General features: G+C 37.7%; 2 protein-coding genes across 2 annotated transcripts; one reads left to right on the forward strand and one right to left on the reverse strand.

Moving 5' to 3' along the window:
- Nucleotides 1-522: 522 nt before the first annotated feature.
- Nucleotides 523-5,003, forward strand: LOC141428812 (uncharacterized). Its single transcript, XM_074088828.1, has 4 exons — nucleotides 523-888; nucleotides 1,495-1,677; nucleotides 2,787-2,901; nucleotides 4,848-5,003. The coding sequence occupies exons 1-4, from the start codon at nucleotides 697-699 to the stop codon at nucleotides 4,889-4,891; spliced, it is 534 nt and encodes a 177-aa protein (XP_073944929.1). The 5' UTR covers nucleotides 523-696; the 3' UTR covers nucleotides 4,892-5,003.
- Nucleotides 5,004-5,117: 114 nt separating this feature from the next.
- LOC141428810 (hepatic lectin-like) lies at nucleotides 5,118-12,894 on the reverse strand. Its single transcript, XM_074088826.1, has 6 exons — nucleotides 12,797-12,894; nucleotides 11,747-11,860; nucleotides 9,594-9,731; nucleotides 8,608-8,802; nucleotides 7,936-8,190; nucleotides 5,118-5,766 (listed from the first exon to the last, which is right to left on the reverse strand). The coding sequence occupies exons 1-6, from the start codon at nucleotides 12,846-12,848 to the stop codon at nucleotides 5,567-5,569; spliced, it is 954 nt and encodes a 317-aa protein (XP_073944927.1). The 5' UTR covers nucleotides 12,849-12,894; the 3' UTR covers nucleotides 5,118-5,566.
- Between the last annotated feature and the right edge of the window lie 2,543 nt (nucleotides 12,895-15,437).

The following is a 15,437-nucleotide window of genomic DNA, read 5'->3' on the forward strand; positions in this document are numbered from 1 at the left end:
TAACGTTGCATAAAAACTTGCACCTTGTGGTTGTAATATAACGCGCTGGTTTATTTATTTAGGACCTAAACACCTAAACCTAAATTTTAGGTATTTATTAATTGTGTGTGTGTGTGTGTGTGTGTGTGTGTGTGTGTGTGTGTGTGTGTGTGTGTGTGTGTGTGTGTGTGTGTGTGTGTGTGTGTGTGTGTGTGTATGTGTGTGTGTGTGTGTGCGTGTGTGTGTGTGTGTGTGTGTGTGTGTGAGAGAGAGAGAGAGACTATCGGTAAAACTTGGTAAAATGAAATCAGAAAGATACACGTTTGGTTAAATAGATCAAAGGAATAGACTTTAGTTGAATTAAAAGTACTTGTATTGTGTTACGTTGTATTAATAAAACCGTTTTTTAGACGTTTGACCAATGAAACTCTTTAGCGCTTAGGTATTATTATTTTGCCTGCGTATTTTGCTGCAACTTGGCCGCAAAGCTGTTGTTTTGTCAGTACACTATAGACAATTTACAGAATAGTATAACTCCTCAGATATTGACATAATTTATAACCTATTGACATAAATTTATGACACATTTTTATTATTTTTGGGGCACCTTTTTCGATCGTTTTAAAAATTTACTTTATTTAGTGCTTAATCGTGATCTTTGCAGATTTCATTTATCGATTAGATATATTCGTAAAGCCCGAAGAAAATGTTCCATTAATGTTCACGATAAGTGCATATTCAGTTCATCCCTTAGTTGCGAGGTTCCTTACGCTGTGGAGGTATGTCGAAGTGGTCACGGACTGGGTGACCTTCTTCCTGAGCTGCTTGTGTTGCCAGTGCCTCAACAACATGCCGTGTGACGCTGTTCCTCCGTCTGAAGGCAGTAAATCATCGATCGAAACCCCCCAGGTAATTTCCAGTGCCTAAGTCCTGGCTAACTAATAACATAATGCAAGTTTCAAAATGTCACACAAAAGTGCAACACAAAAGGCTCGCCCCATGTTAAGGTTGGTTTTTTGGGATCTTTTTGTATTTTTTATTTTAATTCCAATTTTTACTTTTACGGCCCCAAGTGTCAGTACCAAGTTACAATTTTCTTCATTTATATTCTTTACTAGTGTTTACCCGTGGCTTCACTTCTACACACGTAAATCATTAGATCTAGCAACTAAATTGAAATATCGGGATTTTTAAATCATGGTTTTCATTGACGTTACATTAAACACAATCATGTCAAATTTCATGACTCTAAGCCCAGTTGTTGTTTCGAGATTGTATCCCTATCCCGTGGGAATATTGGAATATAAAGTAGCCTATGTTTTATTCTAGATGTCCAGCTATCTACATACCAAATTTCATCCAAATCGGTCCAGCCGTTTCAACGTGAAGGAGTAACAAACATACTCACTCACTCACTTCTTCACTCACCAACTCACTTCTTCACTCACCAACTTTCGCATTTATAATATTACGAGTAGTAGGATTCTGTGGTGTAACCGAAACCTTACTGTTCAGATTCTCTCAAGAGCGGCAGAAGTAGACTCAGGCCGGGTTTGCGGCGAGCCCTTTAGACCTCAGCACTTGGTCATTGACTTCCACCGGCAACCTGGCGACAATGAGGGCGTGGAGCAGAAGTGCAACGACTTCTGGAACTTCGTCCGAAAACAGCCGGCTATGGGTGGCATGCTGGTCACGCCGGTAACATGTTTTACTTGACGGCTGCCAAGGCCTAAAGCTACTTTAAAAAGTCAAAAAATCCAGAGATTTCCCGAGATTATCAAAATCCGGCCGGAATCCTGAGAAGAGTCTCAAAATCCTGAGATTTCAGGATATAATAAATCTTTAGATAATGGAACTCTATAGTATCGACTCGTATAATTATTCAAACTGACTTATACAAGATTCATTTCATAGGCATACTTTCCTAAGTGGCAATTAGAGAATAAACTAAGAGAAATTGGCATAATTAATAATATGTTATTAACTAGTGTGGCTCGACGTGTGACCGTCTTAGAGACCGGATTATAATAATATGCATAATGCATTTGCATATTGAGCCTATATATATTACCAAACTCGAATACTGCTTGTTACCTCAGTGGATGTGGAATGGTGTTATTACAAATGAGTAAGTATTTTAACTTTGCACATTTTGACGGTTTTCATGCATATTTGTAGCATTTATGATCCGGTCTCTAGTCACTCCAAAGCATTTCAATTTCTACATACCGTTACTACTTTGAAAAAATCCCTTGAGCAACATAATTGACCCTTAGAGCCTCCGCAGACTGCAGACTTTCTGTCGGCCGATAGTTTAGTTGGGCTTTTAATCAGTATAAAGATGTATCATGGATACTTATACGAGTAAACTATCAGCCGATAGAAAGAATGCGGTCTTAGGGGGCTCTTAGATTAATAAATAAATAAATATGGACTCTACACCAATGGACCTAATCCTATAAATAAAATAAGGAGAAGTGGTTAGGGAGAACTGCCACTATTATATCGCGTGAGCCAAGCCAGCGAAGTGCCACAGAAATATTCTTTTTTTAATTTTTAGACATCTTGATTTCAAGATATTCTGAGGGCTTCTTGCTTTGTATATACTACTCGCTCTTGGTCAAATAAATTACTTACTTAAACTAAATTGGGTAGTTTTTGGGCGAAATATTTTCTGGTATTATAACTGACTTTGTAAACAAGCACATTTTGTGTGTGGAACGGTTTGATATTAGATGGTGCAGATCTCTTCCTAGTTATTGCTTGCAACAGTCATAAGTACTTATAAAATAGTCTTTTTATCGCAGGAAAGCAACAATAAAACTATTGTGAAAAAAGTACCAGAGCAACATAAAGTAAAGAACGATATGCAAGTAGACGAGTACCCAGCTGTGCATATGTTAAAGAAATTGGATCAATTAAGTGAGTACACTTGTAGTTTACAACAAGATAGAGTTCTTTTTCCTTTGACGTCATTATACGCAAAGAACCAGTGATACGGAGTTGAAAGATCTGAACAACCAGCTAAAATTTAAACCCGGATTTTTAATTAAGATTGGTTTTTTGAAATCTTTTTGTATTTTTTATTTCAATTTAAAATTTTTTGTTACTTTTACGGTCATCCCGTAAAACCCATATCGAAAATACAAACTGAAATATAGATGCATAGAAAAACCAAAAAAATAAGACCAGTGCTAGGAATCGAACCCAGGTCCTCGGCATTTCCATACCGGATTCGGATTCTCGGGTGTTTTGCGTGCTTAAGTGACTAAATAGGAAAACAAACAAGCGGAGATATGTGGTGCATAGGAGAAATTCGTGTCTGTATCACTTTCCAGTGCACCACTGGTAGTGGTATAGCATGTGGCACGGAATGCCGAGGACCTGGGTTCGATTCCCAGCACTGGTCTTATTTTTCTGGTTTTTCTATGCATCTTTATTTCAGTTTGTATTTCCGGATTTTTAAACCCACGGAAAAATGTAAACAAAGGTGTTGCCGTAATCAAAAAATATTTGCAGAATTCAAGACATTTATTGTTTCCACATTTGTCAGAAATTGACTTCCCATTAAAAAACTGTATTAATTAGATAATCAAGATAAAATATTTTAATTTACTGACGGTAATCTTTATTATAGCATTTACACTGATTATATTAATTTACAAAGAGAAGACTGTTTTTGTATGCATAATTTATTTATTATCCTGGTATTACAACAGTGGGCCGCTTGACGCGAGACGTCACTCAATGCACTAACATTCGAGACTGAATTCGTAATAATTTTCCATTGACTCTTGTTCTGCTATTTTTTTATTGTTGACATTTTTGCTATGTTTAATTGTAGTTAAGTTGTTCATTGTTACGTTTTCCGTTGTTTTTCGTTCAAAGGACGACTTATAAGTTGTCTCCCGTAGTTGGCTTTTTATCGGAAATAGAGAAAAACATAATAGCAACAGAACTTTAAATAATATTCTAGCTGCCCCGTACCTTGAGATCCCCTGAAATTTGTTTTCATTTTTTCCATGGGATAAAAATCCGGGTTTAATTCAATAGGCGAGGTTCTAGGTATTCTTTATGTTAACATCTGAGCTACCCACTTATTTATTAAAAGTGTGATTTTATGGGTTACAAATCCACCAAAATTTGGGAGTTGTGATAGTTTTAAGGCCATTCCTTCATGGCTCATCTCATAATGCTAATAGTTTACATTGCAAACATTTTTCTAACAAAGTTTATCAGTCTCCTGGATTACGGGCAGACAACATAAACTAACTATTTGATTGACCCGTTTACTTATGAACTAACTGAGCGGCAAAACATTAGACCTTAAAAAGTATTCTCTTTATTATACACTAGAGTTTACCCACGGCTTCGCACGCGTAAATATTCGATCTGGTACCATTGAAATTCCGGGATTTCATTAAATTCCCCTGGGTATAACCAAAATTTATATCGTGGTCTTCATTGAGGTTGTGTTAAGAACAACTGTCCAAAATTTCAAGACTTAACCCAGCGGTTGAAATTTCAAGATTTTATCCCTGTCCCGTGGGAATATCCGGATAAGAAGTAGCCTATGTGTTATTTCAGACGTGCAGCTATCTACACACTAAATTTAATACAAATATGTCCAGCCGTTTTTGTGAAGGAATAACAAACACACACACACAGTAGACACATAGTAGGAAATTTTAAATTAACTCAAATGTTTGCAGTAATACATTATTCAGGTAATTTTGTACGTAGAGTGGGCCAAGTTTTGTGTCGATGAGTATATTTTCTTTCTTTCTTCATATTTTTAAATGTCTACCAGCTCTTAAAATACCTCGAGGAAAGGATACTAGCATACATAATGGAAATATTGTTCACAGGCCAGTCGATCGAGGCGTTCGCAGCATCAGAACAAACTGCTTAACTAATTTAAATTTAAATTAAGCACTCTCTTCTAGATGAAATGTAAATTTAATGAGAAAATAATCTTTTGCCCAGCTTTGTGATGTTAACAAGGAAGGTACGGATAGATGTGATTTTTGATACTCTTACTTATATATTTTTTTAGTTTTTTTAATATTGTTTTATATTATTGTTGTAATTTACTTCAATGTTGTTTAAACACTTGGTTTGGATATAATAAAAAAGTGTTGATTTGATTGCAACATTTATTTAAGTAAAAGTAGATAGGTCCATCTATTTTTAGTTTTACAAATACAAAAGAATGAGGTTTAAAAACACGATATAATTAGTCAGAGTCAAGGGAATAACCGACCGATAAAGACCGACTCATTGACGGCGCTCAGGAAGTTACGTAATACCTATTAGTGGTAGGTCACGATAGTACTTATGTATTTTTTGACCATTAATTGTGTGTTGCCAGAGATTACTTAAAGTAAACGTCCTAATCGTCGACATGAACCCGATGCTCCTTTTTTTTAATTAAGAAAACGATGGTCGGTAAGTATAACATTGTAATCGTGTTTCGTGAATTACATTAGAAAAGTTGGTTGAATTACGCCGAAATTATGACGAATATAACAAGATACGAATTTTCCCGATGCGGATACATTATATAAGTATCGGTAGGTTAATCAATTTACAGGTCTTCATCATTGATGAGGCTATCTGGAGCTTTCTCGCAGATAAAAGGGGTGGGTAGGTCGCACCAAACGTCGTTCAGAGTACCAGGTCTACGCACGGCGCCGCAATACTGTCCGTTCTTGTGTTTGGTGTCAGTGATGTTTGCTGGCTCGCCGCTCGTCCATTTGTCGTAACCCGCTTCTTGTAAGGTTTGGCCTGTGGATACAAGCGGGGTCATCAAAATAGAGGAAAAAATACCCAGTAGCGTGTAGTAGCACCCGCCAGCACCAGCAACAGGGTAGGCAAATGTGTGCCAAATATTCACCCTAATGGCTCCAATTGTTATTTTTATCATTATACGTGTGTACTGTTACCCACGACTCCGTCCGAGTAGAATTCGGTTATTGCTATTACGCGGGGAACTAGTTATGTAATTTTCCGGGACTCAAACTATCTGTATACCGAATTTCATCTAAATTGGTTCAGCGGTTTAGACGTGATGAGGTGACAAACAGACTTACACATTTTCGCTTTAACTCTTATAATAATAATAATAATAATAATTTTATTTATTCAGACAACTTGATCCAAAAATTTTGTTAGTATTTCCTTAAGACTATGTTAGTAATTATAGCTAGCCAGTGAAAGGGTATTTTTAATTAGGTGTTGCATAATTGAGCACTCATTTCTTACAGCTAATGTCTTCAGGAGACTGTTTGGGCTGCCACGTATCCTAATTAAAAGTGATGCCATCTTTTTTGCGCAAGACGGCAGTAAAGTTGTCCACTCGAGCTCCCGCAAACATGGCGGAAGCGCTGCAGAACCGTGGTGGTTATAATATTGGTGGGATTAATTATATTGCTCGGTTTGCCTCATAAATATGGTTCTGTCCCAGAATTCGAGATACTAAAATGACGTTTCATGTGTTACCTGTTTTTTGGCGTCTCATAAATAGTGATGTGCCGCAACGGTTATCACCGAAAGATTTTGTAGGTACCAATGTATGTATGTCGTAAAATATTAAGATATGAACAGATCCGTGATGTACTAAAATGTAGGGCACTTAGGACATTCTAGAAAAGGTAAAATAGGTCTAATAAAAATGCGACCGTTTTCGAGATATTTCGACTTTTTATAGATGTTGATGTTTAAGTTTCAATTTCATTCTAAGTAAGTTTTACAACCATACACTTCTCGGCTTTGCTAAGAGGTTTGACGTTTCCGTTTTTCCGAGGCGAAAGTATTTCTTCGCTGCGTCGTCTATGCGACGAAGTACTTGGCTGCTCAGAGTCCATGTTTAATCAAACAAACAACAAAAACACGACCAACAAAACAAAATTAACAAATAAAAAGTCTATCTCAACAAATTTAACAAATAACGTCAACAGCAACAATAACACGAGAAAACGCACTGCTGGGCTACTCCGAAACTCGAAACTCGAAGTTCGTGTCATGCGGTCCCTCTGACACTTACACTGTTTGATACGAGAGTGAGAGGGACCGCACGACACGAACTTCGAGTTACGAGTTTCGTAGTAGCCTTGCTGATCACATCCGATGACAATACGAGTAAAGTAACGAAAATCGGTTGAATACCACTTGAATACGAAAAACATGAACAATGACGTTGTGTGATATCTGAGGGCCTACTCCGGAATTCGAAAAATCAAAGTTCGTACCGTAACGTCCCTCTCACTTACGTATTAAATTAAATAGTAGTGTCAGACGGAACGGGGACGGAACGACACGAACTTCGATTTTCGAATTTCGTAGTAGCCCTGCTGGCCCTAACTACGAAATGCAAAACTCGAACTTCGTATGTCGCCGTCCCGCTGACGCTTATCTCATTCAACGCGAGTGAAAGGGACGGTGCCATACGAACTTCGTTTTCTAGTTTTGTAGTAGCCCCTCTGTATTATTTTTTACATTGGCACTAAGTGATGAACACTGTATTTTTACCTGTGCTTTAGATTCATCACTTTATCGTATGATAAGTAAAATGGAAAGTAGAATATTGAATGCATTAATGTTATTTTGCTATCGTAAATAAAATTTTATCGGTTATTTACGAAACCGAAATCACGGAGCAGCACTGTTCCTTTTATGCTGGCCACATTATTTTTACGTTTGACATTTTCAGACTGTCATTTTAGTATCTCGAATTCTGGGACAGACCATAGATAGATAGATAGATACATCATCATCATCATCATCAGCCGGAAGACGTCCACTGCTGGACAAAGGCCTCCCCCTTAGAACGCCACAATGAACGACAACTCGCCACTTGCATCCACCGGTTTCCCGCAACTCTCACGATGTCGTCAGTCCACCTGGTGGGAGAGCTAGTGGGGTGGGATAGTTATAGATTGGACAAAAATATCTTACTATGTATGGTGAGCCAAAGTCCGCGTTCACCCCAATCACAAAATCCGATGTGGCTGGAGAGTTTGGTGAAGGCGCCGGGCATGAGGCTGTCAGGGTTTTTGGCGTACAGATCCTTGATGACCTGGGCTTCCACGTCACTGTTGATGATGGCCAGGTGTCCGCCCTCGCCAGCGCATGCGGCGAATGCCCGCGGCCAGCTCTGCGGCAGGCGATGGAACTTGTAGCAGCTTCCTGTTCTCGTGTCGAGGGTGTAGCCTGGACAGAGCAAGGATTAGCTTAAGAATGTTGTGCGGTAAATTAGACAGACGGTGATAGAGAGTGCGCGTTTTGCACCGAAACGGACACTTTTTTTTGAAGCAACATAAATGTTTATTATTTATGCAGTAGCCACCTTGACGTGTGCTTTGGGAGGTAGGGCTATGGATTAGCCCGAAACATGTCAAGCTAAACTCAAAGCGTTAAGATGTGAGTTCTGTGGGTTTATTTCACCAAGATCCTCTGCTTGATTGGCCATAGGTTAAGCAATGGCTCCGTATTTTGTGAACTAAATGATGTCTTTCAATGTATTTCAATAGCTGTATTGAAAAAAGAGAAGTCATACAGTCACCGTCTCCTTTAATTTAAGACCAGTTAAGAAGTTATGTTGTGTTTCCACTATTATACAATACTTACCGTTGTCAACCGTGCCGCAACCAACGAGGAACATGTGCTTAGCCTTCTTCTTGTAACAGAAGAAAGGGTAGACTTCAGAGCATGCGACGTCTGCTAAGGTGCCATTGGGCAGCAGCACCAGACAGTCCTCGCCGTTCTCGAAGTTGTCAGGCTCATTAGGTGCCCAGGATACAGGGATTTTGGATAAAGGAGTTCCTGGGAAAAACGTGGCTTCTTTACTGGCCTGTAGCCTGTTACATGTAGCGCTCCATTAATTATAATAACTCAGTCATTAAACGGACGACAGCACTTAGCGTTACTTTTGGTTAACTATTTTCTTTAAGTTTTTAAGTTCCACTTTCCAGCTCCTGGCTCCGTCATTATCATTTCGATGGTAGGTACTATATATAGTATTGTATTGTCCAGAATTACGTATAAATACCAAGATTTAGATCGATACGACAATAAAAAGTACCTAGATGAAAATTTTCTTTCAAAATTTACTTTGATAAAATCTCTGAATAGTTAAAATAAATAAAAAAAGTGAAGTTAGCCGCTAATGAGTTATTTCTTGTAAACCGTTTTATTAATCCCACGGGACAAGCCATGCCTACTGCTGCCTGCATGTATGCTGACTTATGGGGGGGTCACTATAAATATAACTGAAATATTTACAAAAATAAAAACAAAAAACCGGCCAAGTGCGAATCGGACTCGCGCGCGAAGGGTTCCGTACCATTATCTATACAACATTAGACATTAGAAAAAAAAACTGCAAAAATCACGTTTGTTGTATAGAAGCCACCCTTAATATTTATTTTATTTTGCTTTTAGTATTTGTTGTTATAACGGCAACAGAAATACATCGTTTGTGAAGATTACAACTGTCTAGCTATCACGGTTCATGAGATACAGCCTGGCGACAGACAGACAGACGGACAGTAAAGTCTTAGTAATCAGGTCGTACCCTTTGGATACGGAACCCTAAAATAACATGTTAAAGGAACCTTCGATGGTGGAATAGTCGCCTTTCGAGAAAGTGGCATGGATGCCGGTGTAGACTCCGCAGGATCTGACGAGCTTGGCTGTCAGGGTCTTCATCGCTGCCAGCATGGAGGCATCTTCAGGAGACGCCAGGACTGCACCTGTCAATTTGTTATCACCATTTTAATTTCTTCCAGTCCAAAAAAAAATCAAATTCAAATTCAAATCATTTATTCAGTAAATAGGCCGTAATGGGCACTTTTACAAGTCATTTTTTTAAACTACCAGCGCTTTCGGAAAGACCATCATTGCCAAGAATAATGCGCCGCAAGAAACTTGGCAGAAAGACATTTTTTCAACATAAAATAATTACAATTAAAATACTTAAAAACTACAGTAAGTATACAATTAAATAAAAAAATATTAGGTTTATTCTACGGGCTTATTATATTAGCGGACCCAGCAATATTCTTCTCGGAAAATATAAAATAACTGACTTATTGTAAGTGTGTGGGTACATGGTCTAGAACTGAAAGTTACGAAACCCATGAACATTTTGTATGGGAAAATGTTTTTTCTTTTATTTTTTCGTAAATTTTTCCAATGTTTTTAATAGTTATTCTCCTGTTCGGGACGGAGACAAATAAAACAAATCAAAAATCATAAAATTCGGTCCAGCCGTTCTCGAGTTATAAGTGTTCGAACAAACCCGACTTTGTTTTATTACAATTACTAAGATTATTGTTTTCTTCTCAGAGATTCGTGAATCACCACTGTGCGCCGGCGCCACGCGTATGCGCCTATACCGTTATACGCCTATTACTTTCTTCGTACACTCATTTCTCTGAATTTATGCAAGAAAACAAGCTCTGTTTGGTGGTAGTATTTTTGCGACCGTGTGTTTATTTTTCTTACTTTCTTCCTAAATAGTGTAGATTTCTATATATATTAAATTATGTATTAATAAAACCATTTTTAGACAAGGGATTTCGTAAAGAATTATATTTATTAGTATTTTCGTTTTACCAATGACTCTTGTGGCCCTTGTTTTTTCTTTTGGGTAGCATTATCGACATATCTCTATGTACAGTCGAGGATATTAAATCAAGTACCTGGGTGGAACCTATGTGCTAATAATGTGAAGTTGACATCCCATACATCTGCCAATGAAATCATAGCGAAATTTAATACGAAAAGGTTCCACTATGATACGTGATTCAGTTTCCTTGACTGTACCTTACGACACAGGGTATAACTTCACTTGACCGAATTTCATTTGCCCGGATATCATGTGCTATAATATTCAACCGCCATAAGATTGTTTCTTATAAATTATTTTTCACTACTCATTGTTTACCATTTTTATCAATTGACAGAATCTTTGTTTCCCATAGTATTTTTTTATAGCAGCCCGGGTAATAAATATAATAGATAGATTAGTAATAGAAAAAAGCAATTTTAATCAATCATAATCAAAATAAACACTATATAGTATGGCGTTTGAATATTCTATTAAATAATATTATTTAACTTAATAATATGGAAAACAATACGTATTGCATTCGTATCATTATGACATCTAATTTTCGGGAAAATAAGAATATATCAAATAAATTTTCTAGTAAACGACACATTCGGGCATATAACTTTCGGGCAAACAATAGATAACCACGACACAGATGTCGATGTGTAGTATAGATTATAATAATGGGCTTTGACATTTTTTACAGATGTCACAGCATTACGATGACACTTGCGCTCGTAACTGAAAAGGCCGATTCGGGACAGGATAAACAAAATACTAGTGAATTTCATAATGATAATATTACGGAGCCGATAAAGCCGTGGTGGCCTAGTGGAAAAGCCGTGCTGCCCTAGTGGTTTGACCTATCGCCTCTCAAGCAGAGGGTCGTGGGTTCGAACCCCGGCACGCGCCTCTGAGTTTTTCGAAATTCATGTGCGGAATTACATTTGAAATTTACCACGAGCTTTGCGGTAAAGGAAAACATTGTGAGGAAACCTGTACTGTGCGAAGTTCCCAATCCGCACTGGGCCCAAGCCCTCTTGTTCTGAGAGGAGGCCTGTGCGCAGCAGTGGGACGTATATAGGCTGGGATGATGATGATGAATGAATATTACGGAACTGGTTTAAAACGGAGCTCAGTGGATGAACCTACCTTCACGGAAGCACTTCAGCCAGGCGTCGTTCCAAGTGGCTGGTACTTGGTGCAGTTTGAACCAACCCTCCGCCTCCTGGCTGTACTGGTAATCGAACCTGAACTGCTTGCCATCTGGATTGTAGAATGTAGACAACAGAAAGTTTAACGGTAGTGTTGTAAAAAACCGTTTTTTTCCAAGGTGGAAAAAAGCAGTGAAAAAAAAAAAACATGAAAATATCATACAACTATCTGTCACGACCGGGGATTGAACCCGGGGCCTCAAGCTTTGTAGTCAGGTTCTCTAGCCACTTGGCTTTCGGGACTTTAAACCCTGTAAACCTTTTTTTAGGGTTCCGTAGTCAACTAGGAACCCATAACTAACTATATAGTTAACTATAAAGTTTCGCCATGTCTGTCCGTCTGTCTATATTATTATGTCTGTCCGTCCGCGGCTAAGCTCAGATACCGTTAGTCTAGTACTAAATCTGTTATTTGGCATGAATACATTATCAGTCACGCCAACAAATTGGTAAAAAAAAAGAAAGTAAAAAAAAAAAATTCGGTGTGTAAACCTTAGACGCAGTGTGGGTGTTATTTTATTTCGACTATCCCTGTAGAGTGGATAGGTCTTTTAAAACTATTGGGGGGTTGCTAAGACGATTTTTCTATTCAGTGATCTGTTTGCGAAATATTTAACTTTAAACTGCAAATTGGGAAAAAAATTGGGAAAATTCAGAATGGTAGTAAATATAATAATATCAAATGTATAAGGAAAATTATAGCGGCTAAGATTGCTTGAGAGTTATTAGTAATTTAAGAGTAAATGCCTATGGTATAAAACATACTTAAACTTGGAAGATTCGGTATTCGGAAATACGAAATCCTTAGTAAAATATAATTTGATTTTTTCGTTAAAGCTACTGGGCCCTACCCTGGGCGTGTCCGACACGCTTTTCGCTGGTTTTGTTCCATAATGCCTCCTTAATACATTTCGTACCATAACACTTTCAACTTATTGAAAGAAAAGCAATGAGAACACAGAAAATCATTTTAATTTTAAACACTTACCAATCGAACCCAAATAAAATATGAAAATGCAAATATTGTAATAGAAATTCATTTTTTTTTACTTTTGTGTGGACTTGAAGTGATTTGTATTTGACTTGATAAACTGAAATGACTAAAATATAATGATGTTTCAGTAAATGCTTATCAAAGCAGGATGCTGCTTCTGGAATTATGTATCTATCTATATACTAGCGACCCGCCCCGGCTTCGCACGGGCAAAGTAAAAAAAAACGGCCAAGTGCCAATCTACCTAAACCCTTAAATATTTATTTTATTTTAATTGAATTATTTATTTTTAAAGTACATTTATACAAATAAATATTATCAACATCATTACATTTATGCAAAAAAAATCACGTGTGTTGTATGGGGGCCCCTTAAATATTAATTTTATTCTGTTTTTAGTATTTACTGTTATAGCGGCAATAGAAATACACCATTTGTGAAATTTTAAACTGTCTAGCTATCACAGTTCATGTCATGAGATACAGCCTAGTGAAAGACAGACAGGCAGACAGTGGAGTCTTAGTGATAGGGTCCCGTTTTTATGCTTTGGTCACAGAACTCTAAAAAGGTGTCTAATCAATCTCTAATAATGTTCACACACACATTTTCAGCTCCATTTCCCAAAAACTACACCCGACCCGCGCGAAACCAGGGCGCGTCAACGTAGTGTGCATTTCGTATAGTAAGAAATGCTGCCCTCAGACACAGAATAACTAATAGTACTACCGTACAGAAGGACTCTCTCGAACAAAAGTCAAGTTTAGGTATAAATCATTGCCTACTCTTACGACTTGCACGCGAAATTTAAACTTATCATGTTACACGAGCGTTCATATTCTGTTGGGCACCATTGGCGCCAAGAGCACAGGGTTCCCACTTGCCGATGAATAAAGATAACAGTGGGTACTAATATGAATTCAATAAGCTACCTTTAATAAATAAGTAAATAAACTTTAATGGCTAAAGCTGCAAAAAAACAATATTTTATCAGCAACAGCAACCATTTGGTAGTAGGTACCTCTTTGGTCAATCTTTAGTGATATTTTTGTTTAGTTTGTTTTATATCGGCTTGACAAAGTGCCTACTTACTTATAAACAAACATTTACGCAAACTTAGTTACTTATAGGCAATTGTAATTTGTTTTAAAATGGGTCTAAAGTGTTTACTTTTAGGTGAATTAAACGGTATTCAATCAATAAGGAATCGACTATGATTGTAAACAATACGAAAATCTACTAAATAAGTACCTACCTGTAGCAAAACTATATTCCTTTAGACGCCCTAAAATCCTTGTAATACCTAACAATCTTGTTCTCATTATGCACCTACTACTCTTACACAGTCCTGGATTTATAAATAGGCCGTATAGGCCGCGGCCTAGGGGCGGCAGATTTCAATTCATATTATTTTAGAAAGTTACATAGGGCGGCGGATATAAAGTGGCCTACACTCATAAAAAACATAAATCCGCCACTGCTCTTACAGAGTATTTAACTATATGATGGTTTAAATTAAATGCAAGAAAATAGCTTTCTTACGTTTCAATATAATCTTTCGGAAGGTTGAAAAATGATAATTCCGATTCTTTTATCCTCTTTTTATTTATACAGCCATAAACAATTTCGAAGTCATAGTTTGCATAAAAAACAAGTTAGTAGGTACCTACACAAATCACGCGCGACGCGTCCAGGATGCGAGCTAAGCGGCAACCCACTGCCGTGCACCCAATGGTTGGGTGCGCCCGCGCCGGCCGAACGTACCTAAACTGCGGAGTGTCCAACCCCTGGATGAAGTTAGATGTTGGCCATAGGACTCTGTAATAAACGAGACGACTGCATCGATTTTGGTCTCATTTGATTCGTCTTGACGACTACCTACTTTGGTAACCAGGGGCAAAAAAGTACCGTCAGGAAAAAAAGCTTGTATTAGAATTTTTTACAAAAAACTTACTGAACTTTGTTTTTAAAATTTGTACGGAGGTGCGGAACCCTTCATGCGCGGTCGCTCGCACTTGACCTATTTTTTATAATTCCTGTCAGCCTATATTTAACGCAGGATAGTAACAATAAAACTATTGCGAAGAAGTACCAGAGCAACATAAAGTAAAGAATGATATGCAAGTAGACGAGTATCAGGTGAGCATGTCTTAAGGAAATTGGATCCATTAAGTGATTACACTTGTAGTTTACAACAAGACAGTCAGGTCTTTTTCATTGACCTAACATACCAGATTTAATCGGCGATTAGAGTTGAAAAATGTAAACAACTGCCTAGCTATAATTTGAAATACAAACTGAAATATAGATGCAGAGAAAAACCAGAAAAATAGACCAACACTGGGAATCGAACCCAGGTCCTCGGTATTCCGTACCGCGTGCTATACCGCTACACCACTGTTGGTCAACAGTGGTGGTTGGTGTTTGACCAACAGTGGTGTGTAGCGGTTATAGCACGCGGTACGGAAACCGAGGACCTGGGTTCGATTCCAGTGTTGGTCTTATTTTTCTGTTTTTTCTGTGCATCTATATTTCAGTTTGTGTTTTCAATTTAGGTTTACGGGATGACCGTAAAAGTAAAAATTTGGAATTGAAATAAAAATACAAAAAGATTCAAAAACAATCTTACCTAGCTATA

The sequence above is a fragment of the Choristoneura fumiferana genome, chromosome 6 (assembly GCF_025370935.1).
Source record: "Choristoneura fumiferana chromosome 6, NRCan_CFum_1, whole genome shotgun sequence".
In the NCBI taxonomy this organism is placed as follows: domain Eukaryota; kingdom Metazoa; phylum Arthropoda; class Insecta; order Lepidoptera; family Tortricidae; genus Choristoneura; species Choristoneura fumiferana.

Bases quoted from the DNA above. Each gene is read 5' to 3' on its own strand.
- LOC141428812 (XM_074088828.1), top strand. From the start codon at position 697: ATGTTCACGATAAGTGCATATTCAGTTCATCCCTTAGTTGCGAGGTTC. The intron at 889-1,494 runs GTAATTTCCAGT...CTTACTGTTCAG, and splicing joins CATCGATCGAAACCCCCCAG to ATTCTCTCAAGAGCGGCAGA. The intron at 1,678-2,786 runs GTAACATGTTTT...TTTTTATCGCAG, and splicing joins GTGGCATGCTGGTCACGCCG to GAAAGCAACAATAAAACTAT.
- LOC141428810 (XM_074088826.1), bottom strand. From the start codon at position 12,848: ATGAATTTCTATTACAATATTTGCATTTTCATATTTTATTTGGGTTCG. The intron at 11,861-12,796 runs GTAAGTGTTTAA...TCTACAATCCAG, and splicing joins ATTTTATTTGGGTTCGATTG to ATGGCAAGCAGTTCAGGTTC. The intron at 9,732-11,746 runs GTAGGTTCATCC...ACAAATTGACAG, and splicing joins GCTGAAGTGCTTCCGTGAAG to GTGCAGTCCTGGCGTCTCCT.